The 23,257-nt window shown below is 32.7% G+C and overlaps 2 protein-coding genes across 2 annotated transcripts; one reads left to right on the plus strand and one right to left on the minus strand.

The window, feature by feature from the left end:
• Nucleotides 1-673: 673 nt before the first annotated feature.
• LOC143244132 (lumican-like) lies at nucleotides 674-9,474 on the plus strand. Its single transcript, XM_076488263.1, has 4 exons — nucleotides 674-800; nucleotides 2,216-2,907; nucleotides 6,217-6,365; nucleotides 8,884-9,474. Exons 2-4 carry the CDS (start codon nucleotides 2,243-2,245, stop codon nucleotides 9,024-9,026), a joined length of 957 nt encoding a protein of 318 aa, XP_076344378.1. The 5' UTR covers nucleotides 674-800; nucleotides 2,216-2,242; the 3' UTR covers nucleotides 9,027-9,474.
• Nucleotides 9,475-9,804: 330 nt separating this feature from the next.
• Polr2J (DNA-directed RNA polymerase II subunit RPB11) lies at nucleotides 9,805-20,794 on the minus strand. Its single transcript, XM_076488264.1, has 4 exons — nucleotides 20,590-20,794; nucleotides 15,594-15,683; nucleotides 14,256-14,430; nucleotides 9,805-9,952 (listed from the first exon to the last, which is right to left on the minus strand). The coding sequence occupies exons 1-4, from the start codon at nucleotides 20,640-20,642 to the stop codon at nucleotides 9,917-9,919; spliced, it is 354 nt and encodes a 117-aa protein (XP_076344379.1). The 5' UTR covers nucleotides 20,643-20,794; the 3' UTR covers nucleotides 9,805-9,916.
• Between the last annotated feature and the right edge of the window lie 2,463 nt (nucleotides 20,795-23,257).

The following is a 23,257-nucleotide window of genomic DNA, read 5'->3' on the forward strand; positions in this document are numbered from 1 at the left end:
TTCTCGTTTTTCCCTCCACATCCTTTTCAGATGCTTTTCTCCCATGAAGGCTGAATTTTAAATTCTAACACAAAATTAATATCCTATATGTTGATTATTCTCATAATATGGTGTTGTATTAAGCTTTCCTTTACACTGTTTTATTTTTGACTTCTAAAAGATCCTGTACCAGTGGCATAGCGATAAGTTTGGAGACTTACAACACTAAAATCCAGGTTTCGATACCCATGGTGGGTAGAGCATATAGCCCATTGTATAGCTCTGAACTTAATCACAAATAAACTAAAAAACAAAAGGCATTAATTTTGTTTTGAGCGTAATAGTTTTAGCTGAAACTAAGAAACAATGAGCAAATAATTATTAAATAACGTTCATAAGAAATAATCGATGTTCTGAATGAGTGCAGACTCTTATCAATTAACTTATCTGCAAAGAGGAAGAAGTTAAATATACTCCTTCCTATAGTGACTTTAGAGGCAAAGAAGTTTTATGTTTGTTAGTTTCTCTGTTTGTTTTTTGAAGGAGCCCTTTACCTTGTAATAATGTGTTTTAAAATAGTAACGTTATATGATTAAATGTATAATGTCTTAGATAAATTGATACACAATACTTAAGATATATATATATATATATATATACAATATTTTTTGTTACTTCACGGATTTCTTATCGTATCAGTCGAACATCTGTTGTCCTCATCAAACTTTCTCAGTGAACTATCTACGTATGCAGAAATTTGTCAGTATATTAACTGGGTTTGTGCAGCCACGTTCTAAGATACCCCTATACTTCAGATTGAGGTAAGTTACTTTTAAACTTTGTGAACGTACAAAGGGCAGACATACTCCACACTCAGAAACACACAAATAAACCCGCTCCCCTTTCAAACACACGCACGCAGGGCTAATTCTGGTAGAATAAAACATGGCGTTTATCAACTATCCCCTTTCTTATTTGTTTTAAAGTGTTATATAATTTGTTTGTTGTTATACACAATACTACACTGTGCCCACAGCAACTATTAAACCCTGATTTTAAACGTTGCAGTCTTAGAAGCTAACCACTAACACAGTTTTTTTTTTTATCATCAAACACACCCATTTTATCTTTGTAGTTACAAGCATTGCCATTCGTATAGTAACCTTTGCTATTTATATTTCGTTTGAAAACTTTAAAAAATGTACATTCTATCAAAGAAGAATTATATTTAAAACAAACACAATGGTTTTCAACACGAGCAAAAAACAATCACCTTCAGGAGTCTTTTACGGAAAAAGTCTCACATCAGATACCCTCTCGACAATAATCAAAAATAGAACTGTGACGTCAGTCGTGCAACAAGTTCAGTATGACGTTACGGTGTTAATGTTCGGTCAAAGAGGAATGAAAACAGAAACACTTCCAACATTTTGAATTGTTGGATACAAATATGCATCTTTGAAAACAGTTTTAATCTATATACCCACTATAAACACACATATCAACGCTAAGATTTAAAGTAAGGTTACCTGTCATTTTCGTATCGACCAGGATTTGCTTTAAATATTGGTTTTATAACCAACTTTGTTTTAACTTCTTTGTATATACATTTTGTCAACAATGAAAGCAAGTTGAATATATTGCATACACAACTAATTTTGACTTGGATTCTACAAACTTATTATTAATGTTTGTTTAACTTAAAGACACACTATTTTTCACCCGTAATTTAACTCTAAACAGAACAAGTAGAAAATTACATGCTTCTCTCCAAACAATCTCATTTTACCATCTGGTGACAAAGTTCTAAACAGTAAATTATATTAGTTAAATTATTTAACAGACGATTTTTAGTAATTAGGTCATCGCTTCATTCATGGTTTGTATCACTTATAATTTTTTTTATTTCTCTAAAATGTTTTGTATTTTACACAGCGTACATTTAGTTTTGACATTTGTGTTCTTCCACACATCAAATTAAAATGTTCCATTTAAATCAGATTAATATATTTTCATGCATGACATTTAACCTTACAACGAAAAAAGTTTATTGCTAACCAAACAATACTTTGCCATTTTTACCCACTGTTTATAAAGTACTTCGATTTAGTAAGTGGTGTAGATGCGATTTATCGTTTGACAGTACACAATGTAAGACTATAAAAAGTAGTTAAATTTGATTTCTGCACTTTACGTATTTTGTTGTTTATTAACGTCTCTCACTTTGTGTTTACAGCGGTTAAAATCACGTGCAATAAGAAGAATGAAATGTCTGAGTCTCTTTCTCTCTGCCATATTGGGATTATCTCTTACAAAGGTAGGGGCGAATCCCTGCCCGCCTCCAGAAGAGATATTTCCATGTACCTGTGAGCCTGGGTCGACAGGCTATCCAGTAATTCGCTGTAATAAATTAAAGAATATCACACAACTTGGGTGGTTATCTACAATCTCCAAAGGTCAAGCTGTAGAAAAATTGATCATTTCTAACTCTTCTTTGCTAGGCCCGATTCCGGGTGATATTTTTAAAGGAATTACACTTTCGGCTTTGCTCCTAGAGAGAACTAACGTGTCAAAGATAGGGTCGGCGGAAGTACCTGCATTCCAAGGCCAGCAGGGTTCTATAGTGGACATTTTGATATTTGCAGTTGGTCAAGTGGTGAATGTTACTTTCGCAAATATGCAAAAACTTGAGTATTTCTCAATGTCAGGATGCGCTATCTCGAACTTAGGACCTCACTGGTTCCTTGAAGGACTGGAAAATATGAAAGATCTCTCTCTTTATGATAATGGTATTGAGTCAATTGGCAATCAAGCGTTCTCAAAGCTGACGGGTTTGGAGTTTCTGGATCTTTCCTACAATCAAATCAGAGATGTTCAGAGGCGGATCCTCCCATGGCCTGCCTCTCATCTCTACTTTATAGAATTAAGGTAAGTGTTATCATATTTCATCAATTATCTTTTTCATTCACATCTTTGAATATCAGTATTCTTCTTAAAACAGCCGTCAATTATGTTAAGATCACACCCGGCAATTATTTCTATTGTTTTATAAATAGTCAAAGTTTTATTTTACGAATTTTTAATGAGAAGTAGTATGAATGTAAATGAAACGTTCAGCTCCAAATTTATAATATTTTAGTTCGATGAAATATGAGTGTTCATCTTTTAATATTTTATTTATTTATTTTTACTTTAAAATAACTTTGAAAAATAAATACAAGTAACATGAGGCTAAAGTAATCACAGCTAAAAAAATCTTATTTATAAAGGAAAAATGAGACTAAGTCCTATAACCTAAGCATTTTTTTTTTCAGGGACAAACTAAAAGAGTTTACTATGTATAATGTCGAAAAACACATTTAAGACACTTTATATAAACAACATAACGTTTTATATACTTCCAGTTCAAAGATAACAGGATAACACGCACACAATTATATTTTCTTAACAAATAAGAACATGTTGACAAAAACTGGGATTGCTTGTTGAAATTTTGCGTATGTTTGTTTGTTTTGAATTTCGCACAAAGCTATTCGAGGGCTATCTGTGCTAGCCGTCCCTAATGTAGCAGTGTAAGACTAGATTGTTTTTTGGAATTTCGCACAAAGCTACTCGAGGGCTATCTGTGCTAGCCGTCCCTAATTTAGCAGTGTAAGACCAGAGGGAAGGCAGCTAGTCATCACCACCCACCGCCAACTCTTGGGCTACTCTTTTACCAACGAATAGTGGGATTGACCGTCACATTATACGCCCCCACGGCTGGGAGGGCGAACATGTTTGGCGCGACCGGGATGCGAACCCGCGACCCTCAGATTACGATTCGCACGTCTTAACACGCTTGGCCATGCCGGGCCGAAATTTCGCGTAAAGCTAGCGCTAGTCTTTTCTAATTTTAAAGTGATAGATAGAATGAGAAACAGTTAATTAACGTCACTCAGTGCCAACTGTTAACAAATGAAAATCAGTATTAACATAATAACTCCACCATTGAAGAAAAGTCAGAAATATACACAAATAATTTGATCAAGTGAATCACCCTAACCCTAACTATCAGAATGAGGTTTTGTTGTACAAAACAAATATTACTTTCTTTCCCATATATTTCAGAAATTGGTCAAACGCCATATTGTTGAATTTCTTAAATTAACCTTGGGCTAAACATGACACAATGGTTAACGTGTCCACGCTTTAAATTCAATGATTCATGGTTCTCGGTGTCATGCCACAAAAACGAACCCTGCTATTCGTGACCATGAATGCCACTGTAAAAAAAAACTGTTCGACAAGCAAGAGTAGATTAATATTTGGCGGTGGGCACTGTTAAATAGCTGTTTTTCCTCTAGGCTATTAGTTCAAAATTAGAAATACTGTGTGCAGAGTCCCTTTGTAATTTTGTGCAAAATGTGAAAGAAACCAGCCAAATTAGACGAAATATATTTGCTTTTTGAATTGTTTTATGAATACGGATTGTTGATTGCATTATATTAAAAATGATTTTGAATAGGTAAAACAGAAAGTCACGTAACACTTACAACTGATATAAATGCTTAGTGGAAACAAATGTATCAGAACTGAATTTTGACATTACTTGGCGTTTATTAAGTAGTGTGATGCTGCCGAAAACTGATCATTTATAGGAAAAGTATCCAACTGCCCTTTCTGTTGTCTATTATTCACGCAATCAGATTATAGAAGTGTGTTTAGGTCAGAGATTTATAATGAACTTTGCACATTACTAATTTTTATAGTGGAAACTTTGTTGCAGGACTATTTTCATAATGCACATTCATCAGATAGAGCATGACCAGACAGGGCAACATGAACTATAATGATGTAGGGAGGCTTAAACACTGTTGTAACATAACATACTCAACCCTCTGCATTCAAATGGTAAACACAACCTAAAATACAATATAAATCTGAAAGCAACGTATCATTAGTCTTGTGTTACGTAAACTCTCCGATAAACATAATCTTTCAATTCACAATAGAGGTGCTAATACAACAAAACGTATTGTAATATCACACTAATTAACAAAGTAGGCTTTGTCGCCTAAACAGTTAAACTTAGAAAGGCCTGGAATCAAACGCGCAATTGATGTAACTTGTGCTTCAGACAAATCTTTATATTGATGTAACGTTGTTCTTTCACTAGCGAGTTCTTTTAAATTATTTGGTGTATATAATTCAAAGTCCAGCCGAAGTAACGATGATAAATTATTTGGTTCCTTTTCCAATGCTTCTAAAACAGTGGTTCTTAACCTGGGTTCAATTGAAACCCAGGGGTTTGGTGAGTCAGTCTCAGGTGTTCGGCGGAGGTCAAGACTGTGTGTGTGTCCGTTCCGTTCACCCCACTTGTATGATTAGTGACGTCATGCTCCACTTAGCCATCATTGGCTGCAGCTGATCACGTCACATCACTTGGCCTTAATATCTGTGCTACAGGGAACTTTGTGCGCTTAGCAGTCGACTTGTGACTGTAGTAATCGTACGTCATTTATGATTTTTTCCCTAATCTTTCAATCCCTTCATACTAACTATATCGAGCAAAAACAGAAAGTGGTCGGACGAATACGTACAATATAGATTCAGGTGTATAATGGAACATGATGGGAGACAGCATCCTCCATGCATGATTTTCAATGCCAAGTTGAGCAATTCTAGTCTTGCACCAGCAACACAAGAACACAACGCTTGCTGAACTCAAGGTAAAGAGAGCCAGATTCGATGAAAAGGCTACTAATGGGCCAGCAAAGAATGATGCGAAGCTATTATCACATTTAATGTGTTGCCGTATCATAGTCAAACAGCAAGAAAAATAAATGAAAGCATACATTATATTTAATTTGGTTAAGAACGATAGCTTGTCACAAAAGTAACAAAGTGGTTCGTTTTAAATTTCGCGCAAAGCTACACGAGGGTTATCTGCACTAGCCGTCCCTAATTTAGCAGTGTAAGACTAGAGGGAAGGCAGCTAGTCATCACCACCCACCGCCAACTCTTGGGCTACTCTTTTACCAACGAATAGTGGGATTGACCATCACATTATAACACCCCCACAGCTGAAAGGGCGAGCATGTTTAGCGCGACGGGGATGCGAACCCGCGACCCTCAGATTACGAGTCGCACGCCTTAACACGATTGGCCATGCCGGGCCCTCGAGTGCCTTAACCCACCTGGCCATGTCGGGCCTTTATTGTTAGTGATAACATAATTTCTTTTATCGATTTTATTTAGCGACAACAAAATTCAACATCTACCAAACGACTTTTTCATCGAAATGCCAAATTTGCGAGAAGTATACCTAGCTGGGAACGAGATTACTACGTTGCCAGAAGCCACATGGTCGAAGGTGTGGAAGAAATTAGTAGCAGTTTGGTTGGAAGGTTGGTTTGCTTAATTAAAGAATTTAACCAGTATAAAAGCCAGTATCTGCCATTTTACTCTTAATTTCTCGAAATCAGAGGAATTATAAAGTCAAAATGTATTTATCCAACTAGAATAGTCCGATTGCTGTGTACCTGTTATGAATTTTGGGACGGAGGTGCCATGAAACCTTGTAAGTGTAGTGAGTGTTGGTATAATAAGCCTACAGTAAAGATATGGTGTGGGATCTCTCAGCCTAGAGTCAAATGCATAAGATTTATCACGAAAGTAAAAATGTATATTAAATTTTAAACTTAAATAATTTTTGAATTAAGCTATGTTCGTTATATCATTAACGTTTTAATAAAAAAACAAACTCTTTAATCAACGGAGACTCTAGGAAATTAACAAATATTTTTTCAAATTTTCTTGTATGTACATTTCATTTTATACTTTCAGTACTGACAACAGTATTAGTTTGTACTTTTAACATGAATACCACATATCTGTATTAACAAATTTATTTAAACTTAGTACAAATTACTTTTATTTATAACTCTTACAAATATATATACAATGCTGACCAAAATCTTAAGGCCAATAAACATAAAGAAAAAATATGCATTTTGCGTTGTTAGACTCAACCACTTATTTGAGTAGAGCTTCGAAAGATGAAAATAAGAAAAGGGAAAATAAAAATAAAAAAGTTTTCTTAGCATTTAATAGGGAAAATGTGAACACTATGAAACTACTCTAAATACTAGTTGGTCAAAAGTTTAAGACCATACTGAAACGAAGCGTTAATCGGTAAACACGTAACGAAATTTAAGAGAGAAAAGCTTTAAAAACCATAAACGTGTTCAAAGGTCATGCCTCCTTCCACACCACGAAACAGCTCGGTTAAATTTTGCTGAGAATCATCAAACATGGGACGTAGAAAAGAAGGTTTTGTTCTCTGATGAGAAAAAAATTTAACCTGGATGGTTCAGATGGCTTCCAAGGTTACTGGTACGATAAGGATGTCCCACTGGAGACATTTTCTACACGACACAGTGGAGGAGGTTCCATCATGATTTGGAGTACTTTCTCCTTCCATGGAACAATGGAGCTTCAGGTTATAGAGGGGCGTCAAACAGCAGCTGGCTACATTGGCATGTTGGAGACAGCATCCTTATCGACTGAAGGCCCTCGCTTGTGTGGAAATGGCAGGATCTTTCAGCAGGACAATGCTGCAATCTACAATGCTTGCAAGACAAAGGACTTTTTCATGGCAAATAACGTGATTCTTTTGGACCATCCAGCGTGTTCCCCCAATCTGAACCCCATTGAAAATGTTTGGAGGTGGATGGCAAGGGAAGTGTATAGAAATGGACGTCAATCCCAACAATGCATGATCTTCGTGAAGCCATCTTCACCACTTGGATTAACATTCCAACATGCCAAAGAGAATATTTGCAGTTATTCGCAATGACGGCCGTGCAACTCACTACTGATACCTCTTGTTGGGCATTTCCTACCCTTTTTAGGACTTCTTTTGTTATGGTCTTAAACTTTTGACCAGCTAGTATTTAGGCTAATTTCATAGTGTTCACATTTTCTCTATTAAATGCTAAAAAAGTTTTTTATTTTCCTTTTCTTATTTTCATCTTTCGAAACTCTACTCAAATAAGTGATTGAGTCTAACAACGGAAAATTAATATTTTTTCTTTATGTTTATTGGCCTTAAGATTTTGGCCAGCAGTATATGTATATAAATATAATACAAATAGATTATGCCGTTGTTGCTAAGCAACATTACATAAAAGCCATTGTTGGACCGTAGTGTTACCAAAACAACTGGCTTTTCTATATATTTATTAATATAACCGATTTTTACCAATAATTATTCCATGAATACACCACGAATTCATTTGATGAATGATCTTAACTTTGATTCACAAAGGAACTTATCGACGTTTGACTGTACTTTTCTACCCCTTTCTTGATTAAGCTTTATTTCGAAAAAAAAAATGAGCAAGGAATCTTACACATCAGTTGTTTACTTGGTGTCTGTTTTTATCCCAATACAAATACGAAAATCAGCGGATAAGAATTCTCTGATTTTAATATTTTCAAATCTTGTTTCTCAACATAGAAAAACTGGGTATACTGGCAAGAAAACATTTGGGCTTGTTGGTCAAATACTCTACTTCATGAACGACTCCTGCTATTCGCTCAGTTACTCTTTACGCTGATCAATCTGAGCTTCCACTATGAAAGGTATCTGTGACCACATTGAACAATCTTCCATCGTTAACACTAAGTGTTGAAGCCTTCCGAAGTGAGAAATCAAGTCAAAAAACTTTTTATCTAACCTTAACCTTCTCTTTGGTGCTTACCTATACGTCCCCAAAATAACGTATTAAATTTCCCTAAATGAACGATATTTGTTTCAGCCTTGTTCATCACTTAGTGCTACAAGTTTCGGTTGTGAGAAATTTTCTGCTAATTCTAATGGTTTCTATGATAGCATGTTACCAATATTTCCTTTCTCTTTAGGCAATCCTTTGATCTGTGACAACAGAATCGCCTGGATTTACAAACGGGATTTCCCCGATGACTTCTGGGGTGAGTGTACAGGGTCTGGACGTCTAGATGGGAAGCAACTTCAAGATCTTACCTTAAAGGACCTGGTACACTAAGTGGTATCATTCATGATAGAAGCTTCTGTTTCAGTGTTTCACAGAGCCAGTGTTTCAACAGACATCAACCACAACAGATTCACAGAGTCAGTGTTTCAACAGACATCAACCACAACAGAGATTCAGAGTCAGTGTTTCAATGGACATCAAACCACAACACTTTTTTTGGGGGAAGGGGGGGAAGTACCATTAAAAGCTTCAAGTTGAAAAAAAGGATGTTATTGTAATTTTAATAGAAATTTACGTTAATCTCTAATAAAAGTGTAGAAAATATATCAGATTCATTATTTACTCACATTTTTGTATGATTAACTGCATAATAGTGTTCCATACTGGAAAACATACATTCTTCAAAAAACAAACAAAGGAAACATACCCACGCAGGTTCTTTGATAAAGCACTGAATTATGTTAAAAGGACTATCAGCAATAAAATAATCAATATGTAAGTAGGCTATATACAATAAACTTTGTGAAAAAGGAAAATATCTCCAAAACTTCAATTAAAATCTGACACAATAACATAAACAAAGTATCACCCAGGCAGTCATCTTAATCTATAGTTGTCTTGGTTTAAAAGAAATATTATTTGACACTGGGACTAGATGTGATCTTGTCTTGTTAGTTCAAGAAAATAATTAAACTCTTAAAACTTGTTTTGGTATTACACGTATCTGTTTCATCATTGTTAACGTGAATATACACTTTATAAATAAGTTATTTTATTGCTTTATTTCCATAAACATGTATGAAAGTTGTTTCTTAAAACTATCTGAAAGTAATGTTATAATGTTTTTATTGCATTATATCAAAATATATTTAACAGTTAGGACACTGTCAAGTATTTCATGACAATATAATAACACCAAATGATGGACAAGATTCTTTGCCTCAATCAGGACACTCCTGTCTGTCTCTCACAGCTTCCTGAGTAAATTAAAAGTACCTCATTAGTAAAACACTATTTTATGTGAAGAAAGTTTAGGCTCGAGGTAAGAATAACTACATATGGGTTATAAGTACTGATTTTTATAAACTGACTTTCTGCTTCAAAATTATAATTACTACAGGCATTGAACATTTTGTTTATATTAATTTATTACATCATCTAAATATTCTGAAAGAGGAATTTGTCCTAGTAAACAGAGAAAATAAAAACAATAATATATATTTACTGAATATATTGTAAACTATCATGTAATCACAGCTTAATTGTTTGTATTTTGAGCATTAAATTAAAATATATACTATGAATAGATTCAATGTGTTAAATAATGTGGAGCATGTGCTACAAACTGATATATGTTTTAAGGATTGATGCAAACCAATATGCCTCTTGCCATTTTTGAAATAACAGACTAGGGGATGAAACATACAATTCAGTCACAGCACTAAATCCCAACTCTTGTCTGACCAACTTCACTGACACTATAAAGAGTACCCAAGCTCAAGGAGACATCACCTGTAACCACAAACCATCTCACAATCAGAGCAGGTCAATACTAAGGCTACACCTAGCTTAAAATGAGATATAATTCTGGAACCCACATGTGAAAGGAAAGGTGAATATGTCACAGCACATTTCCCACGTTCAGTACGGATGAAACCTTTCTCACAATACCAGGGCTCACCAGGCTGGCTGGGACATGACCAGAGATAGAAGTGGTCTAATTACTATACACTGCTGGCTAAAACCTTAAGGCCAATAAACATAAAGAAAAAATATGCATTTTGCATTGTTAGACTCAACCACTTATTTGAGTAAAGCTTCAAAAGATGAAAATAAGAAAAGGAATATAAAAAACTTTTTTAGCATTTAATAGGAAAATGTAAACACTATGAAATTAGCCTAAATACTAGCTGGTTAAAAGTTTAAGACCATACCAAAAAGAAGTCCTAAACAGGGTAGGATATCCCCAGCAAGAGGTCTCAGTAGTGTATTGCACAGCTGTCATTGCGAATAACTGCAAATATTCGCTTTGGCATGATCGATATAAGCGTTTGCAGAAGAGCTGGTTGGAATGTTATTCCAAGTGGTGAAGATGCCTTCACAAAAATCATGCACTGTTTGGAATTAATGTCAATTTCTATAGACGTCCCTTGCCATCCACCCCAAAACATTTTCAATGTGGTTTAGTTCAGACTAACATGCTGGATGGTCCAAAAGAGTCATGTTATTCACCATGAAAACATCCTTTGTCCTACCGGCATTGTGGATTGCAGCATTGTCCTGCTAAAAGATCCAGTCATTTTCACACAAGTGAGGGCCTTCAATCAATAAGGATGCTGTCTCCAACATGCCAATGTAGGCAGCTGCTATCTGATACCCTTGTATAACCTGAAGCTCCATTGCTCCATGGAAGGAGAAAGTATCCCAGATCATGATGGAACTTCCTCCACTGTGTCGTGTAGAAAATGTCTCAGGTGGGGCATCCTTATCGTACCAGTAACAATGGAAGCCATCTGGACCATCCAGGTTAAATTTTTTCTCAACAGAGAACAAAACCTTCTTCCACTTTTCTACATCCCATGTTTGGTGCTTCTCAGCAAAACTTAACCAAGCTGTTTCGTGGTGTGGAAGGAGGTATGGCCTGTCAAGACATTTATGGTTTTTAAAGCGCTTCTCTCGTAGATGCCGTCTTATTGTTGTTGAGCTGCATTCTGCATCCATAAGGACCTTAATCTGGTTCAACGATCGGCTGGTGTCTTGGTGGGCAACCCATCAAATTCTCCTGCTCAAAGCTGGTGAAATTTTATGGGCTGACCACTTGAAATTCTTGTTCCGTATCCCTCAGGGTCTTTTAAGAAATTTACAACAGCAATGGCACGTCGAGAGAAACCTTACTTTTGCAGCTTGACATTTCTGCCACATTCAAATTCTGTCAACTCTTTAGCCTTTGACATATTTGTTCCCAATGTAACACAGGATATGTCAGTGGGAGATGTTGACAATGCTAATGCTTGAACACAAATGACTAAATTTCATTACGTGTTTACAGGTTAACGCTTCAATTCAGTATGTCTTAAACTTTTGACCAGCTAGTATTTAGGCTAATTTCATGGTGTTCACAGTTTCCCTGTTAAATGCTAAAAAAGTTTTTTATTTTTATTTTCCCTTTTCTTATTTTCATCTTTCGAAGCTCTACTCAAATAAGTGGTTGAGTCTAACAATGCAAGATACATATTTTTTCTTTATGTTCATTGGCCTTAAGATTTTGGCCAGCAGTGTATACATTCAGGATCTAAAACTGTTACGGTGTGAACCTGACTAAGTAATGGAATACAATTATTAACATTTTTATTTAAGTGATTTAAAAGTCATATTTTTAATATTATAATTATAAACACAAAATTAATTATTTTATTTTCCATACTAATATTTATATTCATTATTATTTGAATCAACTCTACAGTCATTCTGAAGAATTAACAAACCAGGAAGCTAGTCCTAATATTAAGATTGCAAGTACACATCTGACATTATATTTGTTGGACTTTACAATAAGCTTGTTTCAATTCAACTGTCCTTTATCAACTAAAACTGAAAAACACCTTTAATGTATTATTATAAATTCCACTTGTTTCTATTGATTTGTCAAGATGCCAAAGATCTGTGCTTAAATTATTATTAAACAACAAGTCATTTAAGTGACCAGGAACCAAAGCTATGTTAGGCCTTTTCCAAAATTGTTTGTGAAACCTGTTAATGACTGATTTTATGTTGATGATGCCCTTAAACATTTTGTTTGTAACATAGTAATGTTCCATTGTCTCAAGTTTTAGTTAGGCCTTGACAAGCTAATTCTGTTTAACCTTGAAAAGGAAATTACATTATAAGGAAAAAAAATTCCATTGTTTTCTCCACAATGTGAATCTAAAATTGACTATGTTCTTAAACAGACAAGATATACAATCAATTTTAGAGAAAGAATGAACTAACAGAAGTAAATCTCTTTACATTTTGGTAAACTGACATTATGATTTAGGATACGTGAAACATGGTATATTTTAAAACTGATTTACATTTTAATAGAATCTGCTGTTTTAGAAATTACATGAGTAGAACTTAATTAAAAACAAGAGTCAGGACAACATTTAACATTTACTTCTACTTACACCACTCACACAATATCCAACAGAACATGTGTCAATGGAAACATTTTGAATAAAACCCTTCATGTTTTTACCTATATGATATTGACATAAATACACAGGACATATCAAACAAATTTAATGTATGTTGTTTTTTATTTCACCATGACAACAAGAAATCTGAAAATTTTGAATATGATTCAGGGTCTTACTAATGATCACAATGAAATTGTTAACACATTCTAGCAACCACATGTGTACTTTATAACACATGTTAATAAACTTAGGACTTCTACATAAAACAGCAATTCATATGAACTTGGTACCAGACTTACCTTAAACCTTTCTTCCAAGAGTTATAATTCACTAATAACATCAATAATAATATTAGTAAATGTTTATTGATACCACATTTACCTTAAACCTTTCTTCTAGGAGTGATAACTAACTAATAACATCTATAATAATATTAGTAAATGTTTATTGATACTACATTTACCTTAAACCTTTCTTCTAGGAGTGATAACTCACTAATAACATCTATAATAATATTAGTAAATGTTTATTGATACTACACCAACCTTAAACCTTTCTTCTAGGAGTGATAACTCACTAATAATAATAATATTAGTAAATGTTTATTGATACTACATTTACCTTAAACCTTTCTTCTAGGAGTGATAACTAACTAATAACATCTATAATAATATTAGTAAATGTTTATTGATACTACACCTACCATAAACCTTTCTTCTAGGAGTGATAACTAACTAATAACATCTATAATAATATTAGTAAATGTTTATTGATACTACATTTACCTTAAACCTTTCTTCTAGGAGTGATAACTCACTAATAACATCTATAATAATATTAGTAAATGTTTATTGATACTACACCTACCATAAACCTTTCTTCTAGAAGTGATAACTTACTAATAATAATATAAGTAAATGTTTATTGATACCACATTTACCTTAAACCTTTCTTCTAGGAGTGATAACTAACTAATAACATCTAATAATATTAGTAAATGTTTATTGATACCACATTTACCTTAAACCTTTCTTCTAGGAGTGATAACTCACTAATAACACCTACAATAATATTAGTAAATGTTTATTGATACTACACCTACCTTAAACCTTTCTTCTAGGAGTGATAACTCACTAATAAGATCTGTAATAGCATTAGTAAATGCTTCTTGGGGGGAATATTCTGGAGTTGTTTGTACTCTTAGTAAAAACTTGTGTTCCAGGGGATGTGGAATTTTATATCCTGCAAACAAGACCTTTGGATCTTTCAAAAGCTGGCTAGAGAGAAATGAAAATGATAAATTATGGTCTGATATAAAATAATTTAATTGTGAAGTAATGAAAGTTATGAACTATCCACTTACACAGAGAGCTCAATAGTACCATAGAGATTTGATATCAGAGTCAATGTCTATCACTTGTATTAAAATGTTGCTATGAAAACTGTTATTCCTTTGATCCTACATAGTAATCTGTCATTCCAGTTTGGCAAATACACAAGGACTGTAAACAGCTGTCACTAAAGAGTCTGCATCAACTGTTAGCAAGCTCTTTTTTAGCTCGTATCATGGCTGTTCTTCAGTGCCAGTGTTACGGTGTCTAAACGTGAAGAACTGTTTTCTGAAATCTATTCTTCACTTCTGTCAAGTATTTGCACTTAAATGTTGTTCTGTTTTTAAAAATAATATACAACTTCTGTTGCATAGTATTTTAATAAACCATTTTGTTCTCCCACTAAAAAACACAATTTACAGTTAATACTGAAGTAAAGAAACTGAAGGTAAAAGGCTTTAAAGAATTAGTTGCAAGTTATTTAAAACACAAAGTACAAACAATGGAGTTAAACAGAATATTAGCACAAAAAATAAATATTCACATTATGGCTTCACATTCCAGAATGTAAGTTCAAAGATAAAACCAACATCACACCTGACAAGTGACTGATACAGTCTATGAAATATGCATCATCAACTGGGAAAACATATTAAAATTTATCTTTAAACCTGGAACTAATTACTTACATTCATGCATTCATTAAATATTATGTTAATATTTGTATTAACACTTACACTAATATTTGTGTTAATGCTTATGTTAATATTTGTATTACCACTTACACTAATATTTGTGTTAAAGCTCATGTTAATATTTGCATTAATACTTACACTGGTTCTTATGTAATATTTAGATGAATACTTAAATACCTAATACTTACGTTAATACCTACACTAATACTTACACTAAAACCTAAGTTAATACACCAATATTTAAGTTAATACCTACACTAATACGTTAATACCAACACCAATACCTATGTTAATATCTACACCAATACTTACATTAACACCTAAGTTAATACTTACACCAATACTTAAATTAATATAAATTAATACCTACACTAATACATCAATACTTATGTTAATACCTACTCTAATACTTACGCTCTAATCATGTTGCCAAGAGTGTGATCTTCTTTGTTCACTGTGAAAATAGCAGCATTTGGAACCTTCGTGTCTTTTTCTATAGTAATTCTGGAAATGTTTTTATAATGTGTATAAGTTGTTTAAAAATTAAAACATCAGAAAGATCTCTATTATAAGGAAGACAAATGGTGATACAGTTATGATACACAGTATTTGTATGTTTATATATATTTATGATACATAGTATTTGTATGTTTATATACAGTTATGATACCCAGTATTTGTATGTTTATATATATTTATGATACATAGTATTTGTATGTTTATATACAGTTATGATACACAGTATTTGTATGTTTATATATATTTATGATACATAGTATTTGTATGTTTATATACAGTTATGATACACAGTATTTGTATGTTTATATACAGTTATGATACACAGTATTTGTATGTTTATATATATTTATGATACATAGTATTTGTATGTTTATATACAGTTATGATACACAGTATTTGTATGTTTATATATATTTATGATACATAGTATTTGTATGTTTATATACAGTTATGATACACAGTATTTGTATGTTTATATACAGTTGCAATACATAATTAAGACTACATTGAATATACATGTGGAACAGTTTTTATAAATAATAGCACTACTTCCCTTTTAAACTTAAATAAGAGACCATACTTTTACTGTTTATAAACATTTCATTCAGATTGTATCTGGTGTGGTACAAAGTACTTAATAATCAGTTGATCTAACAATAATGAAATGTTTCATGTGTGTCACCACTAATTTTGATTAATTTACAGAAGGCATACAACAAACCATCTAACTTGGGTCAGAAAATCATAATAATATTAGTTTCATGTGAAACTCTTAATAATTGTATGCAAGGTATAATTAAACATCTGGAAAGAGTATAAAATAAAATGCTATATTTAAGATGTGTGATAAATACTAAAACAATATTATAACAATGTACCTAAGCAATAATGTCAAACTGTTTATTTCATATTTTTGGGAGACTGTAAAATGGATATATTACTGCTGCTGTCTAATTACCATATATCACTGTTATATCTTCATAACTTTCTCGAGTAATTACTAAGAATAATGTTAAAGCTCCAATTTTATCTGTTAAGAAACAGAAAGTTTGCTGAAGAAATCCATTGATATAAATAAAAACAAGTTATATTCCTTAAAGAGGAGACTACAGGTTATCTTATACCTGTGATCCATATAAGCAAAAAAAATATTGTCTTAAGTGTGTCAGTGAGTGTTGCCAACTGGTTGCCCTTCCTTTAGTCAGTAGTTCAAAATTAGTGACAGTGACTGGTAGCCATATTAAGTTTGCTATAACAAAGACAAAGTAAGCAAGTTTGGTGGCAACCCTTGACTGCTTGAATAGTAGATGTAATACAGTAATAATTGAAAACCCTAATTCTGACTAGTTAATTATTTTTGTGACAATTTATTTAATCATAATTTTGTTTAACTGGTCAGGAATACTTGAAAATGCTAATTTCAATTACATAACCATAATTTTTGTGACACTAATCAATATAATTGTTTCTCATAAGTAACTGATCAAATCCATCAGTTCTAGTAAGGCATGATTATGATAACAGAAATGTGATGTACTTTATACCTTTGGCCAATTAATTTATCTGTCACATAGAATATTTATATGTGCATATTGTTACATTTAAGCTACTTGAAGTATAGTGTTTTACTTTGAATTGGAAAACATTTTAACACTAATTAAGGACCAAAAATTAAAAAACAAATTTTGTGGCTGCATGAAAAAGTTGGAAAAAAACTTTTAAGGTTACACCTGAGTTTTATATTTACTGTTCTTGTTACAAAATACAGTTGTTTAGACCTGAGTGATCAGGAAGTTATCAACTAATTAATCTCTGAGCTCCTTAACCATTTCTTTCAGTTAATCTATTATTGTCATGGGACTTAGACACTTGGGAAAAGGAAATTAGTAATAATTGGAAAAAATTAATTTTCACCAGTTGACAATATTTTGTACACCCTGACACACTAAGTCAAGCAACCATAAAATAATAGGAAATCATAATACCAATATTTTGATTATTTGAATAGTTAGAATCATCTAAAACAGCAACACTTAGGGTCAATAATTTATTTGGTTATTTTTGTGAAAGTGAGTTAATCACACAGCTGTAGTGTTACCTTGACCTAAGCCTTCCAGTCACTCAGCCTGATATGCTGGGTATCAAGACAGTAGCAAGGAAACTTATGATCAAATTAAGTGTTCCACTCTTATGTTTGTGGGAAAACAAAGCATCAGGTTTATTTTTATCACTGCAACATCCTAAAAGAAATATTTCTTTTAAACCTTTTTTAATGTAACATTTACTTCACCTTACAAAAAAAAACAATGAATATTTCTACAAAAATGTAACTTGAAGCAGATGGATATGGCTAGGTTTTAGAATAGATATTAATGTTCCTATTAAAGTTAAAAACTCTGTTAAGTTTCATATCTTAAATAACATTAAAAAAAAAAGTCATAAACACATTTAAAGGAATGTGAAACAATGAATTACTCAGCCAGACCGATATCTTAAATGAAAAATTATCAAAGACATACAGGAAATAAGCTGTTGGACCTGTGAGGGAAGGGTGAATCATTTGATAGAGATGAGCTTGACTTACTCTTTCTGTACAACTGAGTCAAAGTGAATATGTAAAAAATATTTTACAATGTTATGTTCAAAATTCATTAAATAACTTTACTATCAATGTGTCAACAAACACTGCATGAAAGCATGTTAATAATTTAAACTTTCATGTTATTTAACTTTTTAATAGTAAACAAATCCCAAACTTCATTATTATCTCCAAAGTGATACGTCCAAGCTCCAGTTTCTCCTTCACTACAAACTTTTGTAACTTCTAAGTAAGGTTGCTCCAGTTTCCAACCAATTGGAAACACAAACTATAGATAATTACAATCATCTTTATTTCCTAAGATATAAATAAATTTGTCAAACTAACCAAGATGAAGCCTGCCCCTGAATTTAGACATTTTTTACTAATCAACATTACAAGAGCCAGATTCTTGTTTACTTAGAACTTATGACTTTTCATTCATATTTTTCCTCATATCAACCATTAGGATACAAGAACTTATGAATTTATGTTTCAGATTTGATGTTTTGTACTGTAACAATTTTTTTTAACCCATTTATAACTTATTTAGACAGCACACTAGTTTTAGAGCATTCCATTTTAGTGCTTAATATATTTTCTGTGTTGTAAAATGCACATTTAAAAACACATTAATATTTCTTTGACACCCAAGTTTGTGAAACCAAACAAGGTTCAGGAATGAATGATAAATATTTATACTCAAATACAAACAAACTCAAGTAATTTGCATATACTACAAATTCTTGTTTTTTATGTGGATTTATCCATTGTCAAACACTTTTTTTAACAAATAGAAATAAATTTTAAAATTATAAACTTCTCAGCTTAGCCTAACAACACTCATAAAATGTCTAAAATTACACAAGTACGTAACATGATATTATATCGTGCTACATCAATTCCACAGGAAACAGCTCATGGGCCTCAACTTTAAGTTGTTGTTTTTGACATGAGACACAGATTATAAACTGAAACTGTTAAGTACTAAGAACTTAATACTACAGCCTGTGTAGAAGAAAAAATGTCAATATTCATTTTATTACAGATTTTCCAGCTGTACATTCATGATTTGTCTATAGTTAATGTAGAGAAAAATAGATATAAGCTATAACATTTTACAAAACAAACAACAACAAACACCTCTGATTTTAACTTAGAAGAATCTAGAGGTTATACAAATGGAAAATGAAAACTGCAAGATGAAAATGATATTTATTTTTAGCAAGGATATCAGGTTTCACTCAGACTGCTCAAAAAAGCCTTTGGATATACACAAATCTTCAGGAAAAATTATATATTAAGAATTCTTGTAACAGTTAGTAAAATTCTAAGATTATAGATAATAGGACTAAAATGAATAGGTTCAGGGCTTTAGTTAAGATGGAACACCATGAGATATGAAAGTTAGTAGAAGTAGGCTATATTTAGTTTTTGTTACTTATTTTGAGCAAAATAAAGGAAACAAATAATGAGAAGAAAAATGAAGATTTATAGGTTTTAACAGTTTATTTAGGAAGGTGCAATGTCATAAACAAAAGCAATTTTGGATTCACCAAAAGAAAACCTTGCCATACCAAACTGTTTTCTTTTCATAAATACTACATATTACTTCAAGAAAAAGCATGACTTCATGGGTAGAGATCAGAGGAAAACTGCTATAATAAGTCAGGATGGAAAGTTGTCTCACCATTATAGGATAAAAACCTCTTTACTCTCTCAAAAAGACAACAGAGAAAACAAAATTTACAATGTTTAAACAAATACCTGTGCGACCAATAAGATAAAAACTGATTTCTTTGTGATATGTTTAGAAGATAAGAGACGTTTAACTTTTGGAACAGATAAGCTAAATAAAGATTTAAAAAATAGGCTAATAGGATGACTTGCAAATAATTTTCTTGTTTATTTTTATTAAGCACAATGCTACATAACGGGTTATCTTGTGCTGTGTCCACTGCTGTTACATAAATCCAATTTTTTGAGTGATAAGGCCTTCCACAAACCACTGAGACACCAGTGTATGTGACTCATGTCATGGAGCGATTTGCACAAAGCAATACGGGAGCGTAGCACATTCGATTTAAGACAGATTTACGAAAACTAACAATTTTCTCTAAAATAAATGAAAATGGGTGTGGAATTTGCTTTCAAACGTAGTTCTGTGTTTAGAACTCCAAGACCTAAGAAAGCTTGCAAACGATTTTTAAGTGAAATTATATTTATAAATAAGCCCGAGGCTGGCAATACATTATCTTCGTCTTTTGAGTGAAACGCACGTATCGCAGAAAATCAAAACATTAAATAACTTACTTTTTTTCTCCTTCGAACAAAAGAAATGACTCAAATGTAGGAGGTGCGTTCATTTTCTAACAAATACTTTAAAATTTATTCACTCCTGAGATCCTCACAAATCTTTTCTCTCCATACGTGATAAAAATACAATCAAACCCAGTTTCGTACTCTTCCCTAGCGCAACCTAACGCTAAATTGAAGGTGTATAAAATCGTTGAATAATTTGGAACAACAAATTGTCGATTTTTAGTTTGTTTATTTTCTTCAAAGAAGATAAGCATCAAACAGTGAAAATTTAATCCTGGGATAAACCATATTACAAATCAGCTTTTTTTATCCTTTCCAACATCCTATTTCTAGACTAACTTCCAATTATTCAGTTTCATCTGATAGGACATTGAAGTGCTATATATTTTAGTTTATATTTAAAGTTTATTTAATTCATAATTAAAATTTCTAATGCTCTATTTTAACCTGATATTTAAAAAAAAAGAAATATTTGGGGGTGTTTCCAATAAATATTTCAAAGACACCAGAAATAGTTACTCAGTTTACTAGATATAAAAACTATAATTACTTTTGTCACTTCTCGTTGCCTTGGAATATTACTCTGAAGAAAAAGGAGCATGTTTTGTGTGTTAGTGATAAATTTGTTTTATATTAGGTGATCTTATAAAACTTTAACATAAATAGAACTATGTTTTGTGTCTGTTATCACTAGCATAAGATAAATTAGTGTGTATATAATGTACTGTATGTTAGAATACTCATTACAATATTTAAAGTTGATATAAATAATTGGCCAGGTGGTCAAGGCACTCGACTCGTAATCTGAGGATTGTGGGTTCGAAGCCCTGTCACTCCAAAGACGCTCGCCCTTTCAGCCGTGGATCGTTATAATGTTTCGATCAATCCCACTATTCGTTAATAAAAGAGTAGCCCAAGAGTTGGGGGTTGGTGGTGATGGCTAGCTGCCTTCCCTCTAGAATTCCAATGCTAAATTAGGGACGGCTAGCGCAGATAACTCTCATTTAGTTTTGCGTGAAATTCCAAACAAACTAATAAAAATAATTGTTCGTTTTTAATTTCGCGTAAAGTTACTCGAGGAGCATGTTTGGTGTGACGGCAGTTCGAACCCTCGACCTTCGGATTACGAGTCGAGTGCCTTAAACCACCTGGCTATGCCCGGATCTCTCGGAGAGTTGATTCTATTCGACAACAACTACGTAGTGATTGATTCTTTTAGATTTACACGCCAGTTTAGATCTATGTGCATTTAAAGAGGAATTTTTGCTCTACGAGCACGTCTCCTGATAACATGAGTGTTGTTTTTGTTCGAAAAATAATTGTTTTTCTTCACAGAAAATTGAAATTTGTTGTCCAGTCTCTTTTCTCAATTCAGACAGATTATAATTCATTTTCTGCCGAACCTCTTGTTAGAGTAGGCATTCTTTTTTATCCTTGGGAAAATAATTAATTTTAAATACTACATAGATATACCTTATCTTCACATATAATGCAGTAGGCCGAAATAATGTTTGATTTGTAGCGATTTCCCACAAGTGATATCTGAAAAATAAATAAAAGGTTTGGAGGTTTCTACGCATAAATTTTTTTTCTTACTATTTATGGTTTGCTTTTTGTCAAGAGCAAAGCTACATGGTGACTTATCGGTCTTTACCTACCATGGTTATCGAAATTCTATTATTAGAATTACAAGTCCAATGGCTTACCGCTAATTCACTGGGGGTTAATATATTTAAACGAAACCAATCTCAGTTTTGTGGACGACAGTTCGTGCTCTATGGATTTTTACCTTAAAAATTTAATTAATTATTATTTTGCTTACCAACACAATTTTTCTTTGGCAGGCATTTAAAATTTTATAGTTGTTTGTGTGTTAAAAACCTGGTAAAGAAGTAAAGAATCTCAACGTTTGTTTGTTGCCAAGTCTGAAGTTGCACAAAAGGCTATCTGTGTTCTACCTACTGCGGGTTTGAAGTCAGATTTTTAGTGTTATAAGCCCTCACACTTACCTGTAAGAACTCAAATCATAATCAAACGGTTGACAAAGGGAGGAGGATGGGTGCTCAGTAATTAATGCACTACTGAGGTAAGGGTTTATGGTTCTTGCTACTTTGTAATAATTGTCTGTACGGTGGAGACTGGGTGGCTAATAAGGGCAAAAATTAAGAGTGGCTCTTAACAACACAATCTCTACTGTGGTGTTATTTTTCAAATTTTAAGCTTTTTTAGGGGTGATTACCATGCCCATAACTGGCTGCAGATAGTGAACAGTAGTAGATGTTCAGACGTTGTGGGTTAAAGCAGTTATTCTCAACTGGGTAAATGGCTCACCCAGAGGTTAATGAGATTAGGATGTATTTGAATGAAAATAACAGGATGAATGAAAATGATTAATTATACAACAAATTCAAGAACTAAAAACAAATCACTGACTGTCATTATTCATTCTAATTTTAGTTTGATAAATTCATTTATGTTTTGTTATATTTGTGGTTTATTTAATTCATAATAAATATTTTTACATGTTAATTTCACACTTTTATGTCTTTTTCTACGAATTGGGGCGAAAGGGCTATTGTGAAAAAATGATATTGGAAAAGGTTGAGAAGCACCCAATACCCAATCCGTGACAGCTGTCTCGTGATTCTTTTTTCTTTCT

This window comes from Tachypleus tridentatus, chromosome 2, assembly GCF_004210375.1.
Source record: "Tachypleus tridentatus isolate NWPU-2018 chromosome 2, ASM421037v1, whole genome shotgun sequence".
Classification (NCBI taxonomy): Eukaryota; Metazoa; Arthropoda; class Merostomata; order Xiphosura; family Limulidae; genus Tachypleus; species Tachypleus tridentatus.